General features: G+C 43.0%; 1 protein-coding gene and 2 long non-coding RNA genes across 5 annotated transcripts; 2 read left to right on the forward strand and 1 right to left on the reverse strand.

Annotated features, from left to right (window-relative positions):
- Positions 1-7,979: 7,979 nt before the first annotated feature.
- On the reverse strand, positions 7,980-10,770 carry LOC119278087. The gene is made up of 2 exons (XR_005137529.1): positions 10,228-10,770; positions 7,980-8,310 (listed from the first exon to the last, which is right to left on the reverse strand). It is a non-coding gene; the product is annotated as an uncharacterized LOC119278087 (long non-coding RNA).
- A 676-nt stretch (positions 10,771-11,446) lies between these two features.
- Positions 11,447-14,137, forward strand: LOC119281951 (protein FAR1-RELATED SEQUENCE 5-like). 2 transcript variants are annotated; one of them, XM_037562340.1, is made up of 3 exons: positions 11,447-13,589; positions 13,672-13,773; positions 13,851-14,137. In XM_037562340.1, the coding sequence occupies exons 1-3, from the start codon at positions 11,586-11,588 to the stop codon at positions 13,893-13,895; spliced, it is 2,151 nt and encodes a 716-aa protein (XP_037418237.1). In that variant the 5' UTR covers positions 11,447-11,585; the 3' UTR covers positions 13,896-14,137. The 2 variants fall into 2 exon arrangements, with proteins under 2 accessions (XP_037418237.1, XP_037418238.1); XM_037562341.1 differs by having other exon boundaries at positions 13,675-13,773.
- A 2,098-nt stretch (positions 14,138-16,235) lies between these two features.
- On the forward strand, positions 16,236-22,032 carry LOC119278088. Of its 2 annotated transcripts, none has more exons than XR_005137530.1 (2): positions 16,236-16,616; positions 18,653-22,032. It is a non-coding gene; the product is annotated as an uncharacterized LOC119278088 (long non-coding RNA). The 2 variants fall into 2 exon arrangements; XR_005137531.1 differs by having other exon boundaries at positions 18,656-22,032.
- The last annotated feature ends 139 nt before the right edge of the window (positions 22,033-22,171 follow it).

Consider the following 22,171-nt stretch of genomic DNA (forward strand, 5'->3'; position numbering starts at 1 on the left):
TGCTAGCCTCTTCGGTACCGTGCATTGCCCTTTCTCACCTTGACAGTTGGTGCAAACTTCGCCGGTGTATCCAAACCCCGTGATATGATACGCTCTATCACACATAAACCTCCCTATACCTTCCTCAAAACAGCCACCATACCTACCTATTATGGCATTTCCATAGCCATTCCGAGATATATTGCCATGCAACTTTCCACCGTTCCGTTCATCATCATCATGACATATATTACTTTTGTCATATTGCCATTGCATGATCATGTAGTTGACATCGTATTTGTGGCAAAGCCACCATGCATTATTTTTCATACATGTCACTCTTGATTCATTGCACCATCCCGGTACACCGCCGGAGGCATTCATATAGAGTCATATCTTGTTCTAAGTTTCGAGTTGTAATCCTTATGTTGTAATCAATAGAAGTGTGATGATCATCATTATTAGAGCATTGCCCAAAAAAAAGAGAAAAAAGAAAAAAAAGAAAGGCCAGAAAAAAAAAGAAAGGCCCAAAAAAAAGAAAAAGAAAATAAAAAAATAAAAAGGGTAGTGCTACTATCTCTTTTTCCACACTTGTGCTTCAAAGTAGGACCTTGTTCTTCATATAGTGAGTCTCATATATTGTGCTTCAAAGTAGCACCTTGTTCTTCATGTAGTGAGTCTCATAAGTTGTCTTTTTATACTAGTGGGAATTTTTCATTATAGAACTTGGCTTGTATATTCCTATGATGGGCTTCCTCAAATGCCCTAGGTCTTCATGAGCAAGCGAGTTGGATGCACACCCACTAGTTTTCTTTTGTTGAGCATTCATAGCTCTGGTGCATCCGTTGCATGGCAATCCCTACTCCTCATGTTGACATAAATTAATGGGCATCTCCATAGCCCGTTGATTATCCTCGTCAATGTGAGACTTTCTCCTTTTTTGTCTTCTCCACACAATCCCCATCATCATATTCTATTCCACCCATAGTGCTATATCCATGGCTCACGCTCATGTATTGCGTGAAGGTTGAAAAAGTTTGAGATTATTTAAGTATGAAACAATTGCTTGGCTTGTCATCGGGGTATAGAAGTTGGGAACATCTTTGTGTGACGAAAATGAAGCATAGCCTAACTATATGATTTTGTAGGGATGAACTTTCTTTTTCCATGCTATTTTGAGAAGACATGATTGCTTTGATTAGTATGCTTGAAGTATTATTATTTTTATGTCAATATGAACTTTTATCTTGAATCTTTCGGATCTGAATATCCATACCAGAATTAAGAAGATTTACATTGAAATTATGCCAAAGTATCACTCCCATCAAAAATTATCTTTTTATCATTTACCTACTCGAGGACGAGCAGGAACTAAGCTTGGGGATGCTTGATACGTCTCCAACGTATCTATAATTTTTGATTGCTCCATGCTATATTATCTACTGTTTTGGGCAATATTGGGCTTTATTATCCACTTTTATATTAATTTTGGGACTAACCTATTAACCGGAGGCCCAGCCCAGATTTGCTGTTTTATGCCTATTTCAGTGTTTCGAGGAAAAGGAATATCAGGCGGAGTCAAAACGGAACGAAATCAACTGGAGAAGTTATTTTTGGAAGGAAAGCCACCGGATAGACTTGGACTCTATGTCAGAAGATACGGGAGCTGGTCACGAGGGTGGGGGCACGCCCACCCCCCTAGGGCGCGCCCCCTGCCTCGTGGGGCCCCCGAAGCTCCACCGACGTACCCCTTGCACCCATATATACCTACGTACCCTAAAACTTCCAGAACAAAAGATAGATCGGGAGTTCCGCCGCCGCAAGCCTCTGTAGCCACCAAAAACCTCTCAGGAGCCCGTTCCGGCACCCTGCCGGAGGGGGAATCCCTCATCGGTGGCCATCTTCATCATCCCGGCGCTCTCCATGACGAGGAGGGAGTAGTTCACCCTCGGGGCTGAGGGTATGTACCAGTAGCTATGTGTTTGATCTCTCTCTCTCTCGTGTTCTCTCTCGTGTTCCCTCTATGGCACGATCTTGATGTATCCCGAGCTTTGCTATTGTAGTTGGATCTTATGATGTTTCTCCCCCTCTACTCTCTTGTGATGAATTGCGTTTCCCCTTTGAAGTTATCTTATCGGATTGAGTCTTTTATGAGAACACTTGATGTATGTCTTGCCGTGTTTATCTGTGGTGACAATGGGATATCATGTGCCACTTGATGTATGTTTTGGTGACCAACTTGCGGGTTCCGCCCATGAACCTATGCATAGGGGTTGGCACACGTTCTTGACTCTCCGGTAGAAACTTTGGGGCACTCTTTGAAGTACTTTGTGTTGGTTGGATGAATCTGAGATTGTGTGATGCATATCGTATAATCATGCCCACGGATACTTGAGGTGACAATGGAGTATCTAGGTGACATTAGGGTTTTGGTTGATTTGTATCTTAAGGTGTTATTCTAGTACGAACTCTTTTATAGATTGATCCGAAAGAATAACTTTGAGGTGGTTTCGTCCCTACCATAATCTCTACGTTCGTTCTCCGCTATTAGTGGCTTTGGAGTGACTCTTTGTTGCATGTTGAGGGCTTGTTATATGATCTATCTATGTTATTATTGTTGAGAGAACTTGCACTAGTGAAAGTATGAACCCTAGGCCTTGTTTCCTATCATTGCAATACCGTTTACGCTCACTTTTACCACTTGTTACCTTGATGTTTTTATATTTTCAGATTACAAAAACCTATATCTACCATCCATATTGCACTTGTATCTCCATCTCTTCGCCGAACTAGTGCACCTATACAATTTACCATTGTATTGGGTGTGTTGGGGACACAAGAGACTCTTTGTTATTTGGTTGCAGGGTTGTTTGAGAGAGACCATCTTCATCCTACGCCTCCCACAGATTGATAAACCTTAGGTCATCCACTTGAGGGAAATTTGCTACTGTCCTACAAACCTGTGCACTTGCAGGCCCAACAACGTCTACAAGAAGAAGGTTGTGTAGTAGACATCAATACCTGTTACACATGAGATGACCCCCACATCCTTTGTCAAAATAAACAACACCCCGATCAATGCATTTCACTCTTCCATGCAACGGACGGGCACCTTACTTGCTCCTAAAGGTGCTTAAGCTTGCCACATAGGCATAAAGTCTGATGTGGCAAGTTAATCAAGAAGAGAGAGACTAGTTTGGTGACCCAAGGAAGAAACGGTGCTAAGCGCGTCTACCTAGGTGAAAAGACAATTTTGAGTCTATAGCTAATTAAATGAAGCAAACTTAGCAACACCATTTAATTGGAAGAGGTCACTCCTTGGCAATGCAATAAATACTAGTACTCCCTGTGTCCCATAATATAAGAACGTTTTTGGCACTACACTAGTGTCAAAAACGTTCGTATATTATGGGACGGAGGGAGTACGAAGAAAGAGATAGAGAGGAGTAAAAAATACACTTACACTACAGGAAACAGCTAGTTTGCCGTCAGGCATATACAGACGGCAAAGAGTTTGCCGTCAGCCAGCTGACGGCAAACTCAGACGGCAAAGTTAAGTCGGCAAAGAGTACTTTGCCGTCTGCTTTTTGTCGGACAGACGGCAAAGATTTTGCCATCAGCCAATCTACTTTTTTTTGCCGTCAGCCAGTTTGTTCACAGAAGGCAAAATCGGCATCTTTGCCGTCAGCAATGCCCCCTCTTTGCCGTCTCCCCTCAGATCCACATACGGCAAACAATTTTTAAACACAAAAAAATAGTTGTTTGTTCCTGTTCGTGTTCGTTTGATGTTTTCATTCGTTCTTTGGAGTTCTTGTTCAATCGTTGGAGCAGCAGCTGACAAGGCGGCGAAGTCGGGGTTGGGCCACCGCATTTGTCATCGAGGCACGAACACACGCGAGGCAGAGGGCGGCATCCTCTTCTGCCCAAAGCTGGAACAGGGCGAGGTGACGAGGGAGGCCGTCATCTGGTCGTGGCTGGAACAGGGATCGACGATGACGCACAATTGGAACGGGAAGAGGACGGCGAGAACCTCCGGATTCGGACGAAAACGGAGTTGGAGCGGCCGGCGGCGAAGCAAATGGCAGAGGCGGCGTGGATCTGATGAGGGGCGGCCATGGTTGGCCTCGTGTACATGCAAGGGAGAGGACCAGGGGGAGGGAGAGATGATACGCGACAAAGGGGGTGGCCGGAGCGGTGGCCAGTGGCAGAGCGGCGGCCGCATCCGGTACGGCAAGCAGCGGCGGCAGCCTGTGCGGGAAGCGACGGTGGCGGCCGGTGGGGCAAGCAGCGCGGGCCTCCTGTACTGCGAGAAATAGAAAGGGGGTGGGGGAGCTGAGGCGGCGGCCGGTGGGGTGAGCAGCGCCGGCGGCTGGTGGGGCGAGCGGCGCCGGCCTGTGATGCGAGAAAGAGAGGAGGGAGATCGAGCAGTTGGTGGTTGACAGAGAGACGACAGAGGGGTGAGTACGTGAGAGAGAGATCGGGGTGGATAAGGCCATAAGGGAGAGAGTGGTGGGGCCGGGAGTGATCGTGGCGTGGGTGACTTTGGGGTAGGCTGCATGCGGATCTGATGGTGCCACGTCATCAATCCGCGCGATCGATCCGTGGGTTGTGCTTTCTCTTTGTCGTCTGCTATTTTTTTACAGATGGCAAAGAGCTAGCTTTGTCGTCTGTAAATTAAATCGCAGACGGCAAAGGACTTTGCCGTCTGTGAATTAATTTACAGACGGCAAAGCTAGCTCTTTTCCGTCTGTAAATGCTGACGGCAAAGAACATTACTGACGACAAATCTCCTGTTTCCTGTAGTGTTATAGCCAACCTTGTTGTAGTATGAGTGACTAAGTGATGACTATATGACATGCCAACATCAGATAGCCTAACGCACCATGTTAAATCTCCAAGGGAACACCGCGCGAGCGACGCGACGGTCGTGGTAGACGCGACCATGATACGGGCTGCTGGCAGCCATTGGATCTGAGATCAAACGGTCGCATGCTAAGTTGTTGAAAATTTGCAGAATAACCCTCCAGGATAGGATATTCACCCATAGGTCTAGAATCACGCCATGCAACCGTTCGATCTCAGATCCAAGGGCTCTAGGAAGCTCGTATCATGGGAGAATGGAAAGCCACTACCCTGTCGTTCGCACGCTGGCAGTTCGCTCCTACTCGTCCCCGCACGTCCTTTAATACTACGACGGTTCGCTCCTAGTCGTCCCGTCCATTCACATCACGACAGTTCCACTAATCCTAACCCTCCTCCCAAATCCATGGCGTCCCAAATCTCCTCGATCGGCGGTGAGTACAAGGTTAGAACCATCACCGGTGATGAGTTCGACGTCATCTACACCCGTTCTTTCGAGACGGTGAAAGGATGCCTTTCTCGCTTCAGACGCATGTTCGAAGACTCAGATGATGAGTGGGTCGCTGGGCTAGATTTTGAGTACACCACAGTCGTGGGACGAGAGAATGATCTAAAGGACGAAGAGAGGAAGAAGCCCGTCGTGATCCAGGTTTGCGTGCATGACTTATGCTTGGTCTACCACATATGCCATGCCGACGTTGAGTGCCAGGATTTTAAGGACTTCCTCGAGAGCAACCTAGTCAAATTCGTTACTGTAGACTTTGGTAACGACAAAGAAGTCCTGCGTCGGATAGGCCTCATTGTAGGCAACACCTTCGACCTCCAAAAGAATCGGCTGGTGTCCTCTCGTCATCCTTCAATGTTGACCCTGGCAGGAGCCATGGTTCATCCTTCGTACAGTAAACTGGAGAAACCTCCATACATGTTTCATCGTCATGCATGGCAGCGGAATGCACTAGATATAGACCACATCCACTACGCTGCAATGGATGGCTACCTTTCTTTCAATATCTACAAGGGTTGGATGAAGAGCAACAGCCAAGTTGGCGGTTCAAGCAAAGAAGTATCGGCCAAGAGGAAGAGGGACAAGGACGAAGTTGAGGACGTGGACGAGGACTCCGAGTAAGGTGGGAGTGTCGTTGCTCATGGTGGTTCTAAAATTCTAATGTGCTGTCTACCAGATTAGTTGCAAAGTTTAATTTCAGGTGTGCTTAGTTTAATTTGAGGGGTGTGTTGTACTGAGCCCCCGGTAGAACTATGTTATGTTTCTTCTTGTTACTTTAACTTTTCAGTACATACATACTAGTATTTCTTACATTTCATCTTTTAGTTGGTATAGTACTACCACTCGTTTCTTCACATTATATGCCTATAATATATATGGCCAACATCATATAGCCAGCAGTTTAGTTGTCAAAGAATTTCAGGGTGCTTAGTTTTGTCAAAGAATTTCAGGGTGCTTAGTTTTATTTTGTGGGGTGGGTTGTGCTGGACACCATTATTGTGACTAGCCTTTTTAATAGTACTATATGCATAATTTGGCGACGAGCGCTCTCTACATGTACCACCTTTTTTTTAATTTCAAGTTTTGCTCCATGGCGCAATCCATCGATACTACTGTTGTACAAAAGTATACATTTTTTAAAAGGCTAGAGGGCGGGGCAGTCTAGCTTGGTCGGTTTCACGAGACACTACAAGAAACCTGTTAATCTATGATGGATTTCTCATGACGGTTTCAGAATCTGTCATCAATGGTACTCGATGAGTGACGGTTAGCCTAGATCCATCATGGATCATCAAGAGGCCAGCGGCCTCTGAAAACGGGTGACGATTTTTATGACAAACGTTGCCTCACTGTCATAATCCCGATATGTAAATCATCATGGATTTACTAGCGGGCTTTTGTTCCTTTCTTAATTTCTTTTACCCCATCTGAATCATATATTCCGCTGATATGTTGTTCTCAAGATAGGCCACGTTCGAAGCGACCCTCGCTCCGCCGCACACCCTTTTGGGCCGGCCAATGTGTTTCGTGGTGGAAGAAAGCCCCCTGCTCTTTCGTTTCGTTTTTTTGCCTTTTATGTTTTTGATTTTTAAAAATAATTCTGGATTTCAACAAAGTTTCAAAATTCAAAATAATGTGGATTTTGGAAAAAAATGTTCAAGAAATCATAAAATGATAGTGAATTCAATTAATGTTCAGGATTCTGAATTTCTTTCAAGAAATAATAAATCTTCGCGGATTAAAAAAATGTTCGTGGTTTTGGAAACAAAGGTTCACATGTTCCGAAAATGTTCACGGCTTTGAAAAAAAGTTCGGGAAATCAAAAAAATGTTCATAATTATGAAAAAAATATTTTAAGTATTCCAAACATGTTCATGAATTTCAAGAAATGTCCACGAATTGCAAAAATATTCACAAAATTTAAATAATTATTCTCAAATTTCAAAAAAGTGCATTGATTTAATAAATGTTGGCTAATTCAAAAAAACATGAATTCAGAGAAATGTTCATGCATTTCAAAAACATCTAAACAAAAAATGTTCATGAATTTAAAAATTTGTTCATCGATTCAAACAATGTTCACCAATTCATAAAAAATGTCCACATGTTTCAAAAAAAATGTTTGCACATTAAAAAAATATTCATGATTTCTAGAAATGATAACAAAATTGAAAGATGTTCGCGAAATGAAAATTGGAAGGAAATGAAAAAAAAGAGAAACAAAGAAAAAAAACGAAAATCAAAAAAGAAAATGAAGAAAAAGAAAAAGAACAAGAGTGAAAGAAAAGCGAAAGAGAAAACACAAGAAAAGAAAACGCAGTCTGGAGCAACGACCAGAAGGATTACACGCTATGCCCCAAATAGGAGTCGCCAGCACTATGTGCTCAAAGAAATCTCATACATCATCACTAGGCTAACACGACAGCACAACCAGCCACCACAGCGGCTCCACGCGGAGGAGCTGCGCCTGTGGGCTAGGTGCGCAACTTGCAAGCATCCCAGCTTGTTGGGACTGTGTTTGATTCATTTCATCCATAATTTGAAATGTATAAATTTGGATTCAGATCAAGAATTTATGTAGAATAGGAATACGGTGCAACTAACAATCACAACCAAAGTAAAAACAACCGAAATCTGGATTAATATCAGCCATAAATCAAATAATTTATAAATTAGCGAAAAATCATTATACATCATATTCATACTGGCCATAAATTCAAAGAAAGGCTAGCCTAAGTTGCTAAATTGCTAGAACACTTCAATCTGCATAAACAATCTGCTATAGACTAGACCACAAATCAACTAGAGTTGCTAGACCAAAACACTTCAACTATAATGCTAATTAACTACACAGCAACACAGTGTTAGCATTTGAGCAGTATACATTCCAAACATCCCTTGATCACTTGCATCAAGTTGCCGATCCAAGTCTTGAGAGGACCATCTGATGAGCTTACAGCATGAGGCTGAAAATAATGGTCACAAGTTTAGCACTTCGATAAAACATGAAAATTATTTTTGGCAGAACACAAAATGCTACATCATATTAGCGGTAACACAGCAATCATGGACATGGAGAACTAACATAGTAATATCAGTTCAGTAAAGGGAAGTATACCACACAGCCCCACTACATTTGCTTTGGTGCAGAGCCGTCAGATATATTGAGAACTGCTTAGTTCTACTGGTGTGCACATACTCCCTCCGTTCCTAAATACAAGTCTTTTTAGAGATTTCAATATGGACTACATACGTCTATATACATCCGTATGTAGTCCAGATTGAAATCTCAATATATCTAACGGAGGGAGTAGATGCAAACTTGTAACATGTAACCATGGTTTTCGAGTCGCGACTCATGCGAGTCGCTCTGGGGCAGCGACTCGGAAGAAGTCGAACCTGCGTTGTGACTAGTCGCGACTCTCGACACTAAGCTGAGTCGACCATATTTTTGTGACTCATAGACTAGTCGTCGACTAGTCGCGACTAGTCGAGCGACTCGAAATCCATGCATGTAACCATATCTTCTTGTGTTGACATAATATTACAAATTTACTGGATTGTGTGTTCCCCTTTTTCCAGAAAAAATTATCAATTACATGTATGCTAATATAAGGAAAACATATGTCAAATGTTTTTCTTAAGTACAATCAGAATGTAGATTTGAAACATTATATATTTCGTCCAAAGGGCTCGCAAGAGAGCAGCATGACAGTACATATATTGATATATAGGTCACGGCCATAGTAAATTGTTAAATGATTGGAGTGTTAAACAATATCAGACAATTATTTTGTTGGAAACGGCACGCTTGCAGTGAATATTGCAAAAGTTATCTCGATTCAAGGTGCAACGGTACATATTAAAGGGGCGCCAAGTATAAACAACCCTGATCACCATGAACTCCAAATTCACAAATTTATGCAATGCCACAAATATAAAGCACAACTGTTGGAAAGCTAGCAGGATGCGTGCATAAGTGATGGAACCATAATGATTGTTCATTGAATCATAACAACATCATAAGGGAATAGAATCAGTAACTAAGACAATTGTTTGTTCATATCCACTGCATGGTTATTTTAGCTGGCCATATTTGAATGAACATTTTAGCTGGCCATATTTGAATAAACTACGCACTGCCAACGGTATTAAGCGCATTTAGTAAAGGCATACCTGCACTATCTTGACATACAGACTTTTCAATCTTGTCAGACTCGACACTCGAGTGATTTAAACCTATATTTAAGAAGATCATTGGTACAGCTTCACAGCAAAATGAAGTACTGCATGCTCTTCCTCCTATAACTCAAGAAAACTAAAACCAAGTGACCTGAGATGTTCTGCAGACATTCTAAATGAAAAAGGTGTGTGTAAAATAGAACAATGATTGCACATGCTATACAGATCCTCAGTCGGCGTCCTCTGTTAGCAGTAGTTCTATTCCTGGTATATAAATACTAATTATACGTTTATCCTGAATCATCGCATTCCATTGTCCCACCATAACAGAGGCAACATTTTTATTTTGAACAACTTCACTGCAACTGATCCTGCTTCTAATAAAAGGGCGTATTTCCATGGTAGACTATCTGACTCCAGATGTTCACAAGTTCCTTACTAGTCCCAGTCATCACTCACCACACAGACGGACCACAAACAAATATTAGAACAACAGTAATATGGGAGTACCGTTTAACTAGCAGGGGAAACAAGGTATCCAACTCAGATCTATATGTCTAACCGATAGAAACCTGAAATAACGATAGCTTTGTTGATTTACCACAACTCGTCAACGTTTACACACCAATTAATGCAATTAATTAGTGCCTTGTGGTCTGAATTTCAGACTCTCGAAGTCCCAAATCTCGTTGTTGCCATACCTGATTTGTCGCGTAGTCTAAGTCACACACCATTGAACCACATCGCCGTTGTTGTCACCGCCCTTGTTGTCCCTGTATGCGCCTCGGAGTCGGTGGCTACATCAGGAAGTGAGACGCCGAGATCGAAGTCGCCCAGCCCGAAGTGTCCGCCAGAGTTCCTGCAAGAGCGACTCCAACCTTTGCCTCGGCAGCCTGACCATCAGCGACGCGCGCGTCCGGCACCGCCATTTCCTTGCGTGCTACCGGTCGGCATCGAATAGGCGGAGTACGGTGCTGTCACCGCGGGCTTGGCAGTATGGTCAATCTCCACGGGCGGCGCAGCGGGGTCACCGAGATCGACGTGGGATGGCGATTGTGCCGTGGATCGAGCCCTATAGGCGGAGAAGGGGGCGAAGAGCGTGCGGGGGCGGGCCGAGGCTCTGATCTGGGGAGGGGGAAGAGGGTGCGGAGAGATCAGCTTGAGAAGGGGGGATTTTGGAACTCTGGCGGCGCTCGTTTTGGGAGAGGGGAAGAACAAAGGAGGAGACCTGACAAGGGCGGTCACCTCTTTTCCCATCTCAATGCGCAAGTGGGTCCACATCAAAATATGGGGCAGGCCATGGAAAGATTGAGCGGCTCAGATTCTCTAACTTGCTTATAGCAAGTCAGAGGCAGCCCAGCGCACGCCAGATGCCGCTCGTTCTCGATCGGTCGGCTGCTTCTTTCGATCCCTCACTCAGCCTAAAATAAGCAGCCCAGCCCAGATTTCATAGCCCACCTAAAGGCCTACTTCAACACAATGGAGAGAAAACAAAACTTCAGGCGGGAGCACGAGAGGATTTTGGCGGGGAAACGTGTGCTGCGCTGCTCTGTCGCGCGCTGTCTCAGCTTTAGGCGATCGCTGCGGCAACTCCAAGGAAATCAGCTGGCCGATCGAGGAAAACTTTTGGCGATCGATTCCAGCCATCGTTCCTCCTCCTCCTCCTTCCAGATTACAGGTAGCAACCACAAATCCCCCCTCTTTGTCTTGTATTTTCTTCACAAATTGGAAATTTTCTTACTTGTATTTGTTCATGATTCCTGCAGTAATTATTGGGTTCATGTCTTCAAATTAAGAGATAATGGCAGAAACCAACAAGTAAGTTAGGCTTACACTGGAATTTCTTTGCTGACATCTAGATCTATAGCAAGTTAGGCTTACACTAGAATTACCTATATATTTATTTTGGTGCAGGGAGAATGTGGTTCGTACGTCCTTACCTCAAGTTGGTCAGAAATTCACAGACTTGGCTGAGGCATGGTCATTTTGGGTTAACTATGGAGGCCGGGCAGGTTTTGAGGTCAGAAAAAGGTCAAGCTGGAAAAGTAAAATTGATGGAATGGTAACTTCATGTAGATATGTGTGTGCAAAGGAGGGTCGTCGAGTACAAGACAAGAGGGATCATCTCACAAAGAACCCTAGAGCTGAAACAAGAACAGATTGTGATGTCCATATGTGTCTTTCATTAGATCGAGTGGCAGGACATTATGAAGTGGTGGAGGTAGTGCTTGCTCACAATCATGGTGTCTACTTACCACAAACTTTCCATTTGATGTCATCACAACGGAGGATTTCAGAATTGCAAGCCGTTGAAATTGAGGCTGCCGATGACTCTGGAATTAGGCCAAGGCATGCACATGACTTGGCTAGTCGCCTTGTTGGGGGGCCAATGAATCTCAGCTACACGCCTCGTGATCACAAAAATCACTTGCAGAGCAGGCGCCAAAGAGAGTTAGCATATGGTCAGGCGGGAAGCATGTTGAAGTATTTTCAACAAAATCACTTGCAGAGCAGGCGCCAAAGAGAGTTAGCATATGGTCAGGCTGAGAATCCGTCTTTCCAGTATACTTTACAATTGGATTCCGAAGAACAAATAAGTACTATATTCTGGGCTGATGCAAAGATGTGCATTGATTATGCATACTTTGGAGATGTTATCGCCTTTGACACTACTTTTGGCACAAACAAAGAATATAGGCCTTTTGGTGTTTTCGTCGGATTCAATCATTTTAGAGAGACCGTTATTTTTGGTGCTGCTCTTTTGTTTGATGAAACACGTGGCTCTTTCAAATGGTTATTTGAGGCTTTTGTAGAGGCACACAACGGAAAGCAACCTAGAGCTATATTTACCGATCAAGACACGGCAATGGGATTGGCTGTTGGGGATGTTTTCACCCAAGCATGGCATGGCTTGTGCACCTACCACATCATGCAAAATGCCGTCAAGCACTTGTGCAATAGCAAAGTTGAAGAATCAAAAAAAGAGGAAGATGAAGAACCTCATATCCTCTTAGATTTCAGCGCTTGTATGTATAATATTGAGGACAAGGCAGCCTTTGAAGAGGCATTTGACATCATGAGAAATAAGGTGGATAAGAAGAAGGCCTCATGGCTAGATAGCATCTACAAGTTAAAAGAAAAGTGGACTGAATGTTACATGAGGGATGTTTTCACATTGGGAATGAGAAGCACACAATTAAGTGAGAGTTTCAATAGTGATTTGAAAAAACATCTCAAATCAGATTTTGACATCATTCGCTTCTTAAAACATTTTGAAAGGGCTGTGCGAGGAAAAAGAAACAAGGAGCTAGATGCAGAATTTGAAGCTACTAAAAAGCTGCCTAGAATAGGGATGGAGACTCCTATGTTGTTGCAAACAAGCGAAGCTTACACACCGACCATATTTGAAGCATTCAAATCTGAATATAGAAGATCCATGGCTGCATGTAGTAGAGCATTGGATGGAGATAATACATATGCTGTTACAATTGTGAGGGCTAATGGTGATTTGAGTTCCGAACTAGAGCGCATAGTTGTCGGTGATCCCTTGGAGCAAACGGCTTCTTGTAGCTGTTTTCAGTTTAAAAGGACCGAAGTATTGTGTGTGCATGCTTTAAAAGTTCTTGACTTGATGAATATCAAGTTATTGCCAAACCATTATCTTTTAAAGAGATGGACCCGAGAAGCAAAATCTGAAACTATACAAGATACCAAAGGAAGGGATATAATTGAAGATCCAAAATTGGATGCTATGTTGCGCTACAAGTTTGTTTCTCACAAATTTCATGATTTTGCAAGTGAAGCCGCAAGCGATCCGGAATGTATCTTGTTGGTGGACAATGCATTGGACATCCTTGCCAAGCAAGTACGGGAAAAACTGAGGATATCTAGAAGTATTTTGAGTGAATCCTCTAATGTGCGGCCTAATGTTCAACAAGATGAGGGTTTGCTTAGTTCTGCACGCCTCAAGAAAAAAGAGGTTCAACCGAAAAGTTCAAAGAGACATAAACCTTGGATCGAGAAGACACGCAAGTACAAAAAGAAAGACCCAAAGGAATCTAGCGTATGTTGCTGAAAATTCTTGCAATTTAGTGTACTTATTTATTACTACATCATATATAAATTTGTTGGGTTTCTTTGTGCAGCAGCAAGAGAAAGAGAATCAAGTTGGTGGAGAAACTCAAGCAACAACTGAAAATGCTAATAATGCCAGCAATGCATTCAGGAGCTACACAGACTTGCTAATGGTACTATAAATGTTGTTGTATCTTCTCTAAACTACTATTCTATTCCAATGTTTCATTTTGATCCTCTTTCTTTGCAGGGTTCTAATGGAATTGATGATATGGATTTTGGAGATCTTCTTTAGGTTCCTATTTCATGACAAGAAGAAGATAGTCCATCTTCTTCTTTTGGCCTGAATATGTTCAGCTTGAAGAAATTTGTGAAAAACACTGCAAAATGGTGTTCTTTTGTGTAGAACCTGCAGCTCTAGTACTATATTTTGTTGGAGGTTATTATGGTTATTTGTATCATGACTAATGTTTGTATTCTGGTTGATTTTGGTTGAATTCTGGTTGAAAACGGAGTATTTTTACAGGTTTCTATCCAGTCTGAATATGTTCTATTCTATTCTGCTGTTTACATTCAGTTAACTGTCCATAGATGCACTTGTCGCTGCAGCTGGGCTGTTTGCTCCCGGATGGGCCTCCCTTGTCGCTTATGTGGGCTGGCCTGGCTGAACTGTGTTGTGTGAGGGAAGGAAACATGAAACAGAGCAGGGGACACACGATGGAAAAGAAACAGCATCCAGCTGCCTCAAGGCTGCCTCTGACTTGCTATAAGCAAGTTAGAGAATCTAAGCCGAAGATTGAGCGCGCGGTCCGTCAAAAAATAGGCGGGAGAGCATCTATGTGCACTGTTCGTAGTTTCACATGTGCCCCTCGAAAAAAAACTTCACATCTGCGATGGGCGTTGGTTTCTTTCTAATTTTTTTACACCGGATTCACCTTCCTCTAAGTTGCATTGTTCATGGATTTTCTCTTCCTTGTGATTTGTGAAGGCTAATAAGCTAGGTAAAATCGTTGATTCTCTTAACATACCGAATCAACAGGTATTGAAAGCAATATAAGCGTTCCGAACTAACATAGATTGGCAAGCCTGACTGTGTATCACATTGTGATTTTGTTTAAATGTCGAAACTAGCACACAATGAAGCACACCTTTGCCCTGGAATAGCGATGAGCAATGGTGACTACAAGGGAGGCGGTCGCCGATGGTGGTGGGGAGGAGAGGGGACTCTTATGGGGCGACTAGTGGTTTTCCTCCTCTCCTTCCCTCATGGAGTAAAGCATCAGTGTGTTCAACCGCTGTAAGGAAGCTGCCCTATGATCTCTCCCTTACTGCCATCTGGTGTGTCGAGGAGTAATCAAGCTAGATTTTATCTTCTTCGGTTATTCAGTTCCATACCGTTGGCATGGGCACAATAATCAAGGACCTCAAGGAGCGTGTGGGTTGAACCCTTGTTGTTCGATCGACGGTCGACACCAATCACCTATTCTCCCTTCAACATCCGAGTGTGGGATGACTCGATCCCATTACCGCCTTCTATGATCCTCCTTAGGAAGGCCGCTTAGTGTCGTCTTATCGATATGGTGCGTCGAGAGGTAATCAATTCTTGATCTACTGTGTCGAGGGGTAATCAAGCTGACACGGTGTAATCAAGCTAGTGTCGAGGGGTAATAAAATCGCAGTCTACTATGCCAAGGGGTGATCAATCTGTGGTCTCGTGTGCCAATGGGCAAACAAGCCGACATTGATGGGTAATCAAGCTGACACGGTGTAATAAAGCCAGCGTCGAGGGGTAATAAAGCCACAGTCTGCTATGCCGAGGGGTGATCAATTTGTGGTCTCATGTGCCGATGGGCAATCAAGCCGACACCGATGGGTAGTTGAGCCGACATTGAGGGGTAATCAAGTCGCAATCTCGTATGCTAAGGGATAACAAAGGCACGACCTAGTGTGTCGAGGGGTAATTAAGCATGCGTTGAGGAGTAATCGGGTGGGCATTCATCCTTTTTTTGACAAACAAGTCGACATTCATCCTAGATGGCTATGCAGGCACACAAGAGCCGAAAGAGTTGAGATTAAACCGTACCCTCTTAATAATAGTGATCTAAACACTCTTACTTTACGGAGGGAGTAGTAATTATTTATAGAACATAGTATAAGAAATGTCAAATATAACGTGCTTGTGTAATACTCTAATATTCTTAAATATAAGACCTTTTAGAGATTCCACTATGAAGTACATAAAGATATATATAGATATATTTTTAAAGTATAAATTCATTTATTTTGCTTTATATGTAATTCATAATGAAATCTCTAGAAGGTCTTGTGTTCATGAACCGAGGGAGTATATCTTCTAGACTTCTTTACGTATATTCAATTCCCCTCGAAAAAGAAAGTTCAATATATCGGAGGCAAGAAAACCCGCGCGCACGCGTTCAGTTTTCGCCGCAAACGGCGCCAAGCCAAAAAAGCACCGACGTGAATTGACCCTATTACCCATGTTCAGGTTGCCAAAAATTACGGTAGTACTACTACACTACTCTATACGAAGGGTATTTTAGTAATTGACGCACAGAAACTCCATAACCCCACGCCACACCCCGCCCCGAGTCCCCAAATCGCCCAAATCCCCCTTCCACCTCCACCGCCGGCCACGACTCCACCTCCGCCGCAGGCCACGGCTCCACCTCCACCCCACCTCCGCAGCAGGCCTCAGCTCCAACTCCACCGCGCCCTTCCGCCTCAACCGCCGGCTACTTCCTCCCATCCCCCGCAGCCTCCACAGACCCCTTGACCAAGCGGCTCGCTCCCGCCACCATCGGACGGCCGCGACTCCACCTCCACCGCCGGTCACGACCCCACCTCGCCGCCTCCAATGCCGGCCAGCAGTCCACCTCCATGCCCCCCTTCTGGATCCGGTCTGGCTACGTCTCCCTCACCATTCCCCTCCGCCTCCACCAAACCCTAGATGCGCACTAACCCACCTCACGGTTGCCTATCTACTGCTCGTACACATGTATGTGTAGTTTGATTTCATTTGCTAGTGCTTGTGTTTCATTAGAGCTCTGTTCGTTCCTATGAATAAGCAATCCTCTAATTAAGTACTAGACCTCTAAGGTATTTGTAGCATAATGTTGGCGTAGGTATACTCTGACAGTTACAGCCTGTGCGCGTCGATGTATAGTAGTAAGAACTAAGGAACGAAGGTTACATATGGACAAGACAGGTTAATTAGATCGACATTAATCACGCAAGTTGTGGCCTGAGTTACAAATATTAAAGCACAGAGGTATCTAAGCGAGAGTGATTCACAGAAAAATAAAATACAAAGCGACAAGTGAACTAACTATATATCACCATGAAGCATTGCACCTTCATATTGAGCGCGACAAAGTCACGTGCTCACCTACTGACCTTTGGGTTAGCACCGGCCTTAGGTAAGCACCGTATGTAATGTAGACACATGCTCTGAGCATGTGTCATGTGTGAACCTGCATATTTGGCGCATGTGTTCCTGTGAGGAGTACTTTGGCCATAGTCCAGATCCTAGTGGGAGTTGGAACTGAGTTTCTAGTCCTTTCCAGCATCAAGCCACACGTACGTCTGCTTTCCTTGGCGCTGCCCAGCCACGGTTGCACTCTGTGTATGTAAGACATGATCGATTAGCTACCGGAAAACTGAAAGAAACTTGTTCCTAAGGAATTGTTAGCTTTTAGGCTGTTCAGTACAAGGAATCTTTCTGTATCAATCGTTTGGAAAGGTTCCCCTACCTGCGTTTTCAGAGGAAAATAAACATCCACTGCAATCTCTTGTTTCTCACGGGCCCAAGGCAGCACAATGAAAAGCTGCTGACTCATGCACCATTGGGCCCAATGTGAGGTTGATTTGTACATGTCAGGACCAAGATTCACAAGGCAGGATCAGACTTGATTCGTTAAACCTTTTAAAATCATCAGCAGGGCCATGTGAATTGATCTCTCTTGGTTTCTTTCCCTATGTTCAGAACTCCAGTTCTGCACATCTATACAATCTTTTCCTTTTGTATGTTATGCACCTCCGTTCCTTTTCATTTCCGTGTTTCCCTTCCCTTTGTTCCGACCACAGCCTAAACTGATATATTTATAGTCTGGTGTTGTGGCGCAATTTAAGAAACTACTTAACTTGACTTTTGCGCTCTTTCTTTACAGTCTTTTTGCTCCCCGACTCGAGAGTATTACCTATGTTGCCTAAAACATAGTGATGTCTATTCTTCACCTGTAAATCTTGATCATATTGTGGCACACAGCAGATTGACACAACAATACTAGCATATAACACAGTCTAATATACACCATTACATGACATATATTTTTCTTCCATCTAGTTTGATGATGCAACTAGTTGAAATTATTCCTGTTTCAGTGGAATAGCTAGATGTCTATCTATTTCCTCCTGGTAGCAATAGTTTTCTAAGTAATTTCATGTTACATATGTTATAAATGGCTGGTATTGTAGATTAAATTGTTTTCAACTAGTGAGCCCTATCTATTAGTTTTTATTGTATGATACATTGACTGCCTCGTTTGGAAAATGATGACCTTGTCCATCGTGATGCCATCACATGTATGGCCAATGGCAGTGACCTCAATGCCCCTGATGAGGACAACCATATGGTGAATGAGAAAGGCGATGACAACCAGTTTGTTCAGTTGCTATTGAACTGACTTTTATCTACACTTTTGTTAAAAAAAACATAGGAATTAGCCATGAGATGAAATTTTAGAACCGGAGTTGAGAAATTCAATCATATATGCCTAATCTAAACCTTAATTTGGCTTCATTGCACTTTGTTCCTTTTAATATCATATTCTTTCTTTGGACATAGATTAGCGAATATCCATAAAATTATGCCTGTTTTAGTGGAATAGCTAGATGTGTAGTTTTTTAAGTAATTTCATGCTGCATATGTTGTAATTATCCAGTATTGAAGGTTTATCTGTTTTCAAATAGTGAGCCTTGTTTATTAGATTTTATTATATGATCAATGCACTCTCACTTACTGCCTTCTTTTAGAAGATGACGACCTCGTCCATTGTGTTGAAAACACCTCTTTGGCCAATGGAAGTGATCTCGTTGCCCAGCCTGAGCACAACCAGATGGTGAACGAGGAATGTGATGACAACCAGCCTCTTCAGTTGTTATTGTACTGACTTTAATCTACATTTAACAATAAGATGAAATTCAGAATCTGAATTCGGCAAATCAATTATATATGCTTGATCTAAATCTTAATTTTAGATCACATTGACTGCATCTTTCTGTGTAGATTCTGAATTTAGCAATTCAATCATAATATATGCTTAATTTTGTGAACATCCATTCTTGATATCCTTCAAGTCATGGTTATGGTATGTACTCCCTCCATTCCTAAATATAAGTCTTTTTAGAGATTTCAATGCGGACTACATACGGATGTATATAGATGTACTTTAGAGTGTAGATTCACTCATTTTGCGTTTTCCTAGCTTAGGCGCTAATTATGCGTTTGGGCACCTACTTGCGCTTTCCTAGCTTAGGCGTGATTAGGCGAAATTAGGCGCAATTAGGCGTTAGTACTGTAACGTGAAGAAATAAGCTAGATGGGCTGGGCTAGCCCACTAAACCATAGGCCCATCTTCATATCCTCCTACTAAAAGCTCTCGTCTGCTGCAGTCGATAGGAAATTTAGGTTTCCTCCTCACGCCGCCTCCCCCCCTCGTCCTTTCTGTCTCGTTGCACGAGGCTGCCTCCCTCCCTCTTCCTCTGTGCCTTGTCGGAGAAGCTCGATCCCTCGCCGGAGAAGCTCAATCCCTCGCCGGAGAAGCTCGATTTGTCGTCGGGGCAGTTGAATCCCTCGTCGGCGAGGATGAATCCTCGCAGGGGAGGTCGAATCCTCGCCGGGGAGACTGATTTCTCACCTCAGAAAGCTGATTCCTCGCCGGAGAGGCTGATTTCTCGCCGGAGGACCTCGCCGGCCGCTTTTTTGAGCGCCTAGGGCCAAAGCGAGGCGCTATGCCAACGCCCAGCGCTTAAGCGCGCCTAGGCGAGCGCCTAATAGCGCCTTCTTGAACAGTGTGCGCACAACCATCTGCAGTAACTTTTCTTGTGTTGAATAGCAAAAGAAATAGATAAAGAATATTACCTGCATAGAGTTGTTTATGCATGTGAAAATGTTCCTTACCATTGTTCATGTGTTTATCTGCTATATTGTCAACTAATTAAGCCTATGGGATCATCTACTAGTGCATAGATAAACTTATCCTGAACAAATGGATAAAGTAAAGTTCACTTTTGGTATTGTATATGTTCTTTCTTCATAGTTACTAAATCTGAAGCAACGGTGCATCCTGCATATATGCCATTTTCAGGGAGAAAATACAAAGATGAAAAACACACTGCATTGCATTTGTTCAAGGAGTGCCACTACAACAAGAAGAAAGGGTACACAGATATCGTACAACTACAATCTGCCATTTTAAGTCAAGGTTCGAGGAGTGATAACCATATAACAGTGCTTACTTTTTTTTAATAGATCCAGTAGTACAATAGTCAGTAATTTATAAAGTCAGCCTAAAGAAAGGTAGAAGAATAATTTGACTTTGAAACAATTGAGCACATATCACTTTAATGAAATGACTAGATTTTTTCTGTACTATTCTTTGCTTCTTACATGAATATGACCACTTGACAACCGTTGAATGATTTATGAAATCTTCATATCTTACCTACAAAGACAACAATTCATACATGGGTTCAATTTATTTTTATCCATTTTTGGGCAGTTTTCATGATGCGTATTGTGTATGCACATGCTACATTTGTTTTCATGATTTCTTAGAAGATTACTTGAACATAATCTTTTTCATAGTTAGATGTCTTCATCTGTAAATCACATACATACATGTGATCAAACAAGGGAGCTCACCTATCTCCTCCAAATTTAAGTGTGGCTTGCTAGGATAATGCTGAGAGCGTCCAGAGTTTCTGCGTCTGCTTGGTGGGCCCTTCAAGCTGGGTTGTGTGCTTGTCTATACCACTCCCTCCGATCCAAATTAATTGTCACAGCTTTAATACAACTTGGTACTAAAGTTGTACTAGAGCTACGGCAATTAATTTGGATCAGAGGGAGTAGTTTTTTTAGGGAAGTTTACTGCTAGGTAAGAGAATTCATTCGTCCATCTTGTGCTTAGTGTGGGTGAGCTTGGGCCAAGTGGCTGGGTTGTGTGGCCTTTGACGTGTCTATCGCTGGGTGTGTGAGTGTGTAATGTGTGTGTTGGTTTCTTTGGTTGGTCAATTAAGTGGGGCCGCTCGGTTAAAAGTGCATTGTCTGTGACCTTTGGGTCCGTTTGTTACTGCGTATTTTTTTCTATTTATTTTGTGTTGAGTCATAGTATCGGTGCATGTTTCATTTTTATTTGTTTGTTTGGCTGCTGCTGGTCCATGTGTTTTTTGGCCACAATTTTGTTGCAATCTTGCTGGTCAGAGGGGCTTGCTGCTACCATAAATTTCACACGAGCAGTGTTATACCTATGATAATTCTTGTACTATCTATATAAAATGTTGCATTGTAGGCATCCATTTATTCTCTGCAGCTTTATCGTATGAGCTGGGATAACATTGTACAGCCATCAGATGCAGTTTTGTGGTATGGTAAGAGTAATTTGAATTGCATTTGGATGTACCAAATGCCATTATACTTGTGCACATCGGAGTCCGCTGTTCTGCCCAGTTTGTCTTTATGTGTCTTGTGGCAAAGCTGTCTCATAACCTCATAACCATGTTTGTTTGTTGCTTGCATTGCTAGACTCATATGGAAAAGAATTTCTCTCAACCTACTAAAGATGGACAACCTATCTCTGCAACTGAGGTTATATCTTATGTGCTCACTCACCACACCAAGAAGCTTAGGTTTCTTCGGCATGTTGGGATCCAGCATGTGTGTGAGAGAACCAGTGGTATCAACCTTGAAGGGCAACTGGCAGCAGACAAGAAAGAGAACGCAGAGCCTTGGTAGGTTGTCAATACCTTGACTACGAAGGTAGAAGAATCAGGACAAGCAAGGGTCAGACAAGAAGAGGAGTACAAGAATAAGCAAGCTGAGATGGACGCAAAAGTTGACCTTTTGCTAAGCCAGAGGTGATCAAGTTGAGCTACAGGGTAAGGTGGTCGTTGAAACACAATATTGTTGTAAGGTGATGGCAATATGTGATCTTTTGCTGGTGCCATGCTTTTGTAAGGTGATGGCAATATCTGTTATGCTTTTGCTGCTGCAAAATGCATGCATTTTGTTTGTGGATATGAATGCAAGCATTTTATCGTAGGTAGTATTTGGCACTAGAGTAATTGTAGTTTCATATTTATGTTGGACGAGAACATGTAATTTGATGTTGTAACTTAATTTATGTTGTCATATATGTGTCGTGATTTGTTGCTGGATCAGAACCTTCATATATAGCATTTTGGGATCGTTTAGAACTGGGCTAAAATTGATTTGGTGATGCACTATAGTTGGGCTGAAATTGGCTAGGCCCAAGATTGAAGTAAGCAGGCCTA

This window comes from Triticum dicoccoides, chromosome 3B (genome assembly GCF_002162155.2).
Source record: "Triticum dicoccoides isolate Atlit2015 ecotype Zavitan chromosome 3B, WEW_v2.0, whole genome shotgun sequence".
Taxonomy (NCBI): Eukaryota; Viridiplantae; Streptophyta; class Magnoliopsida; order Poales; family Poaceae; genus Triticum; species Triticum dicoccoides.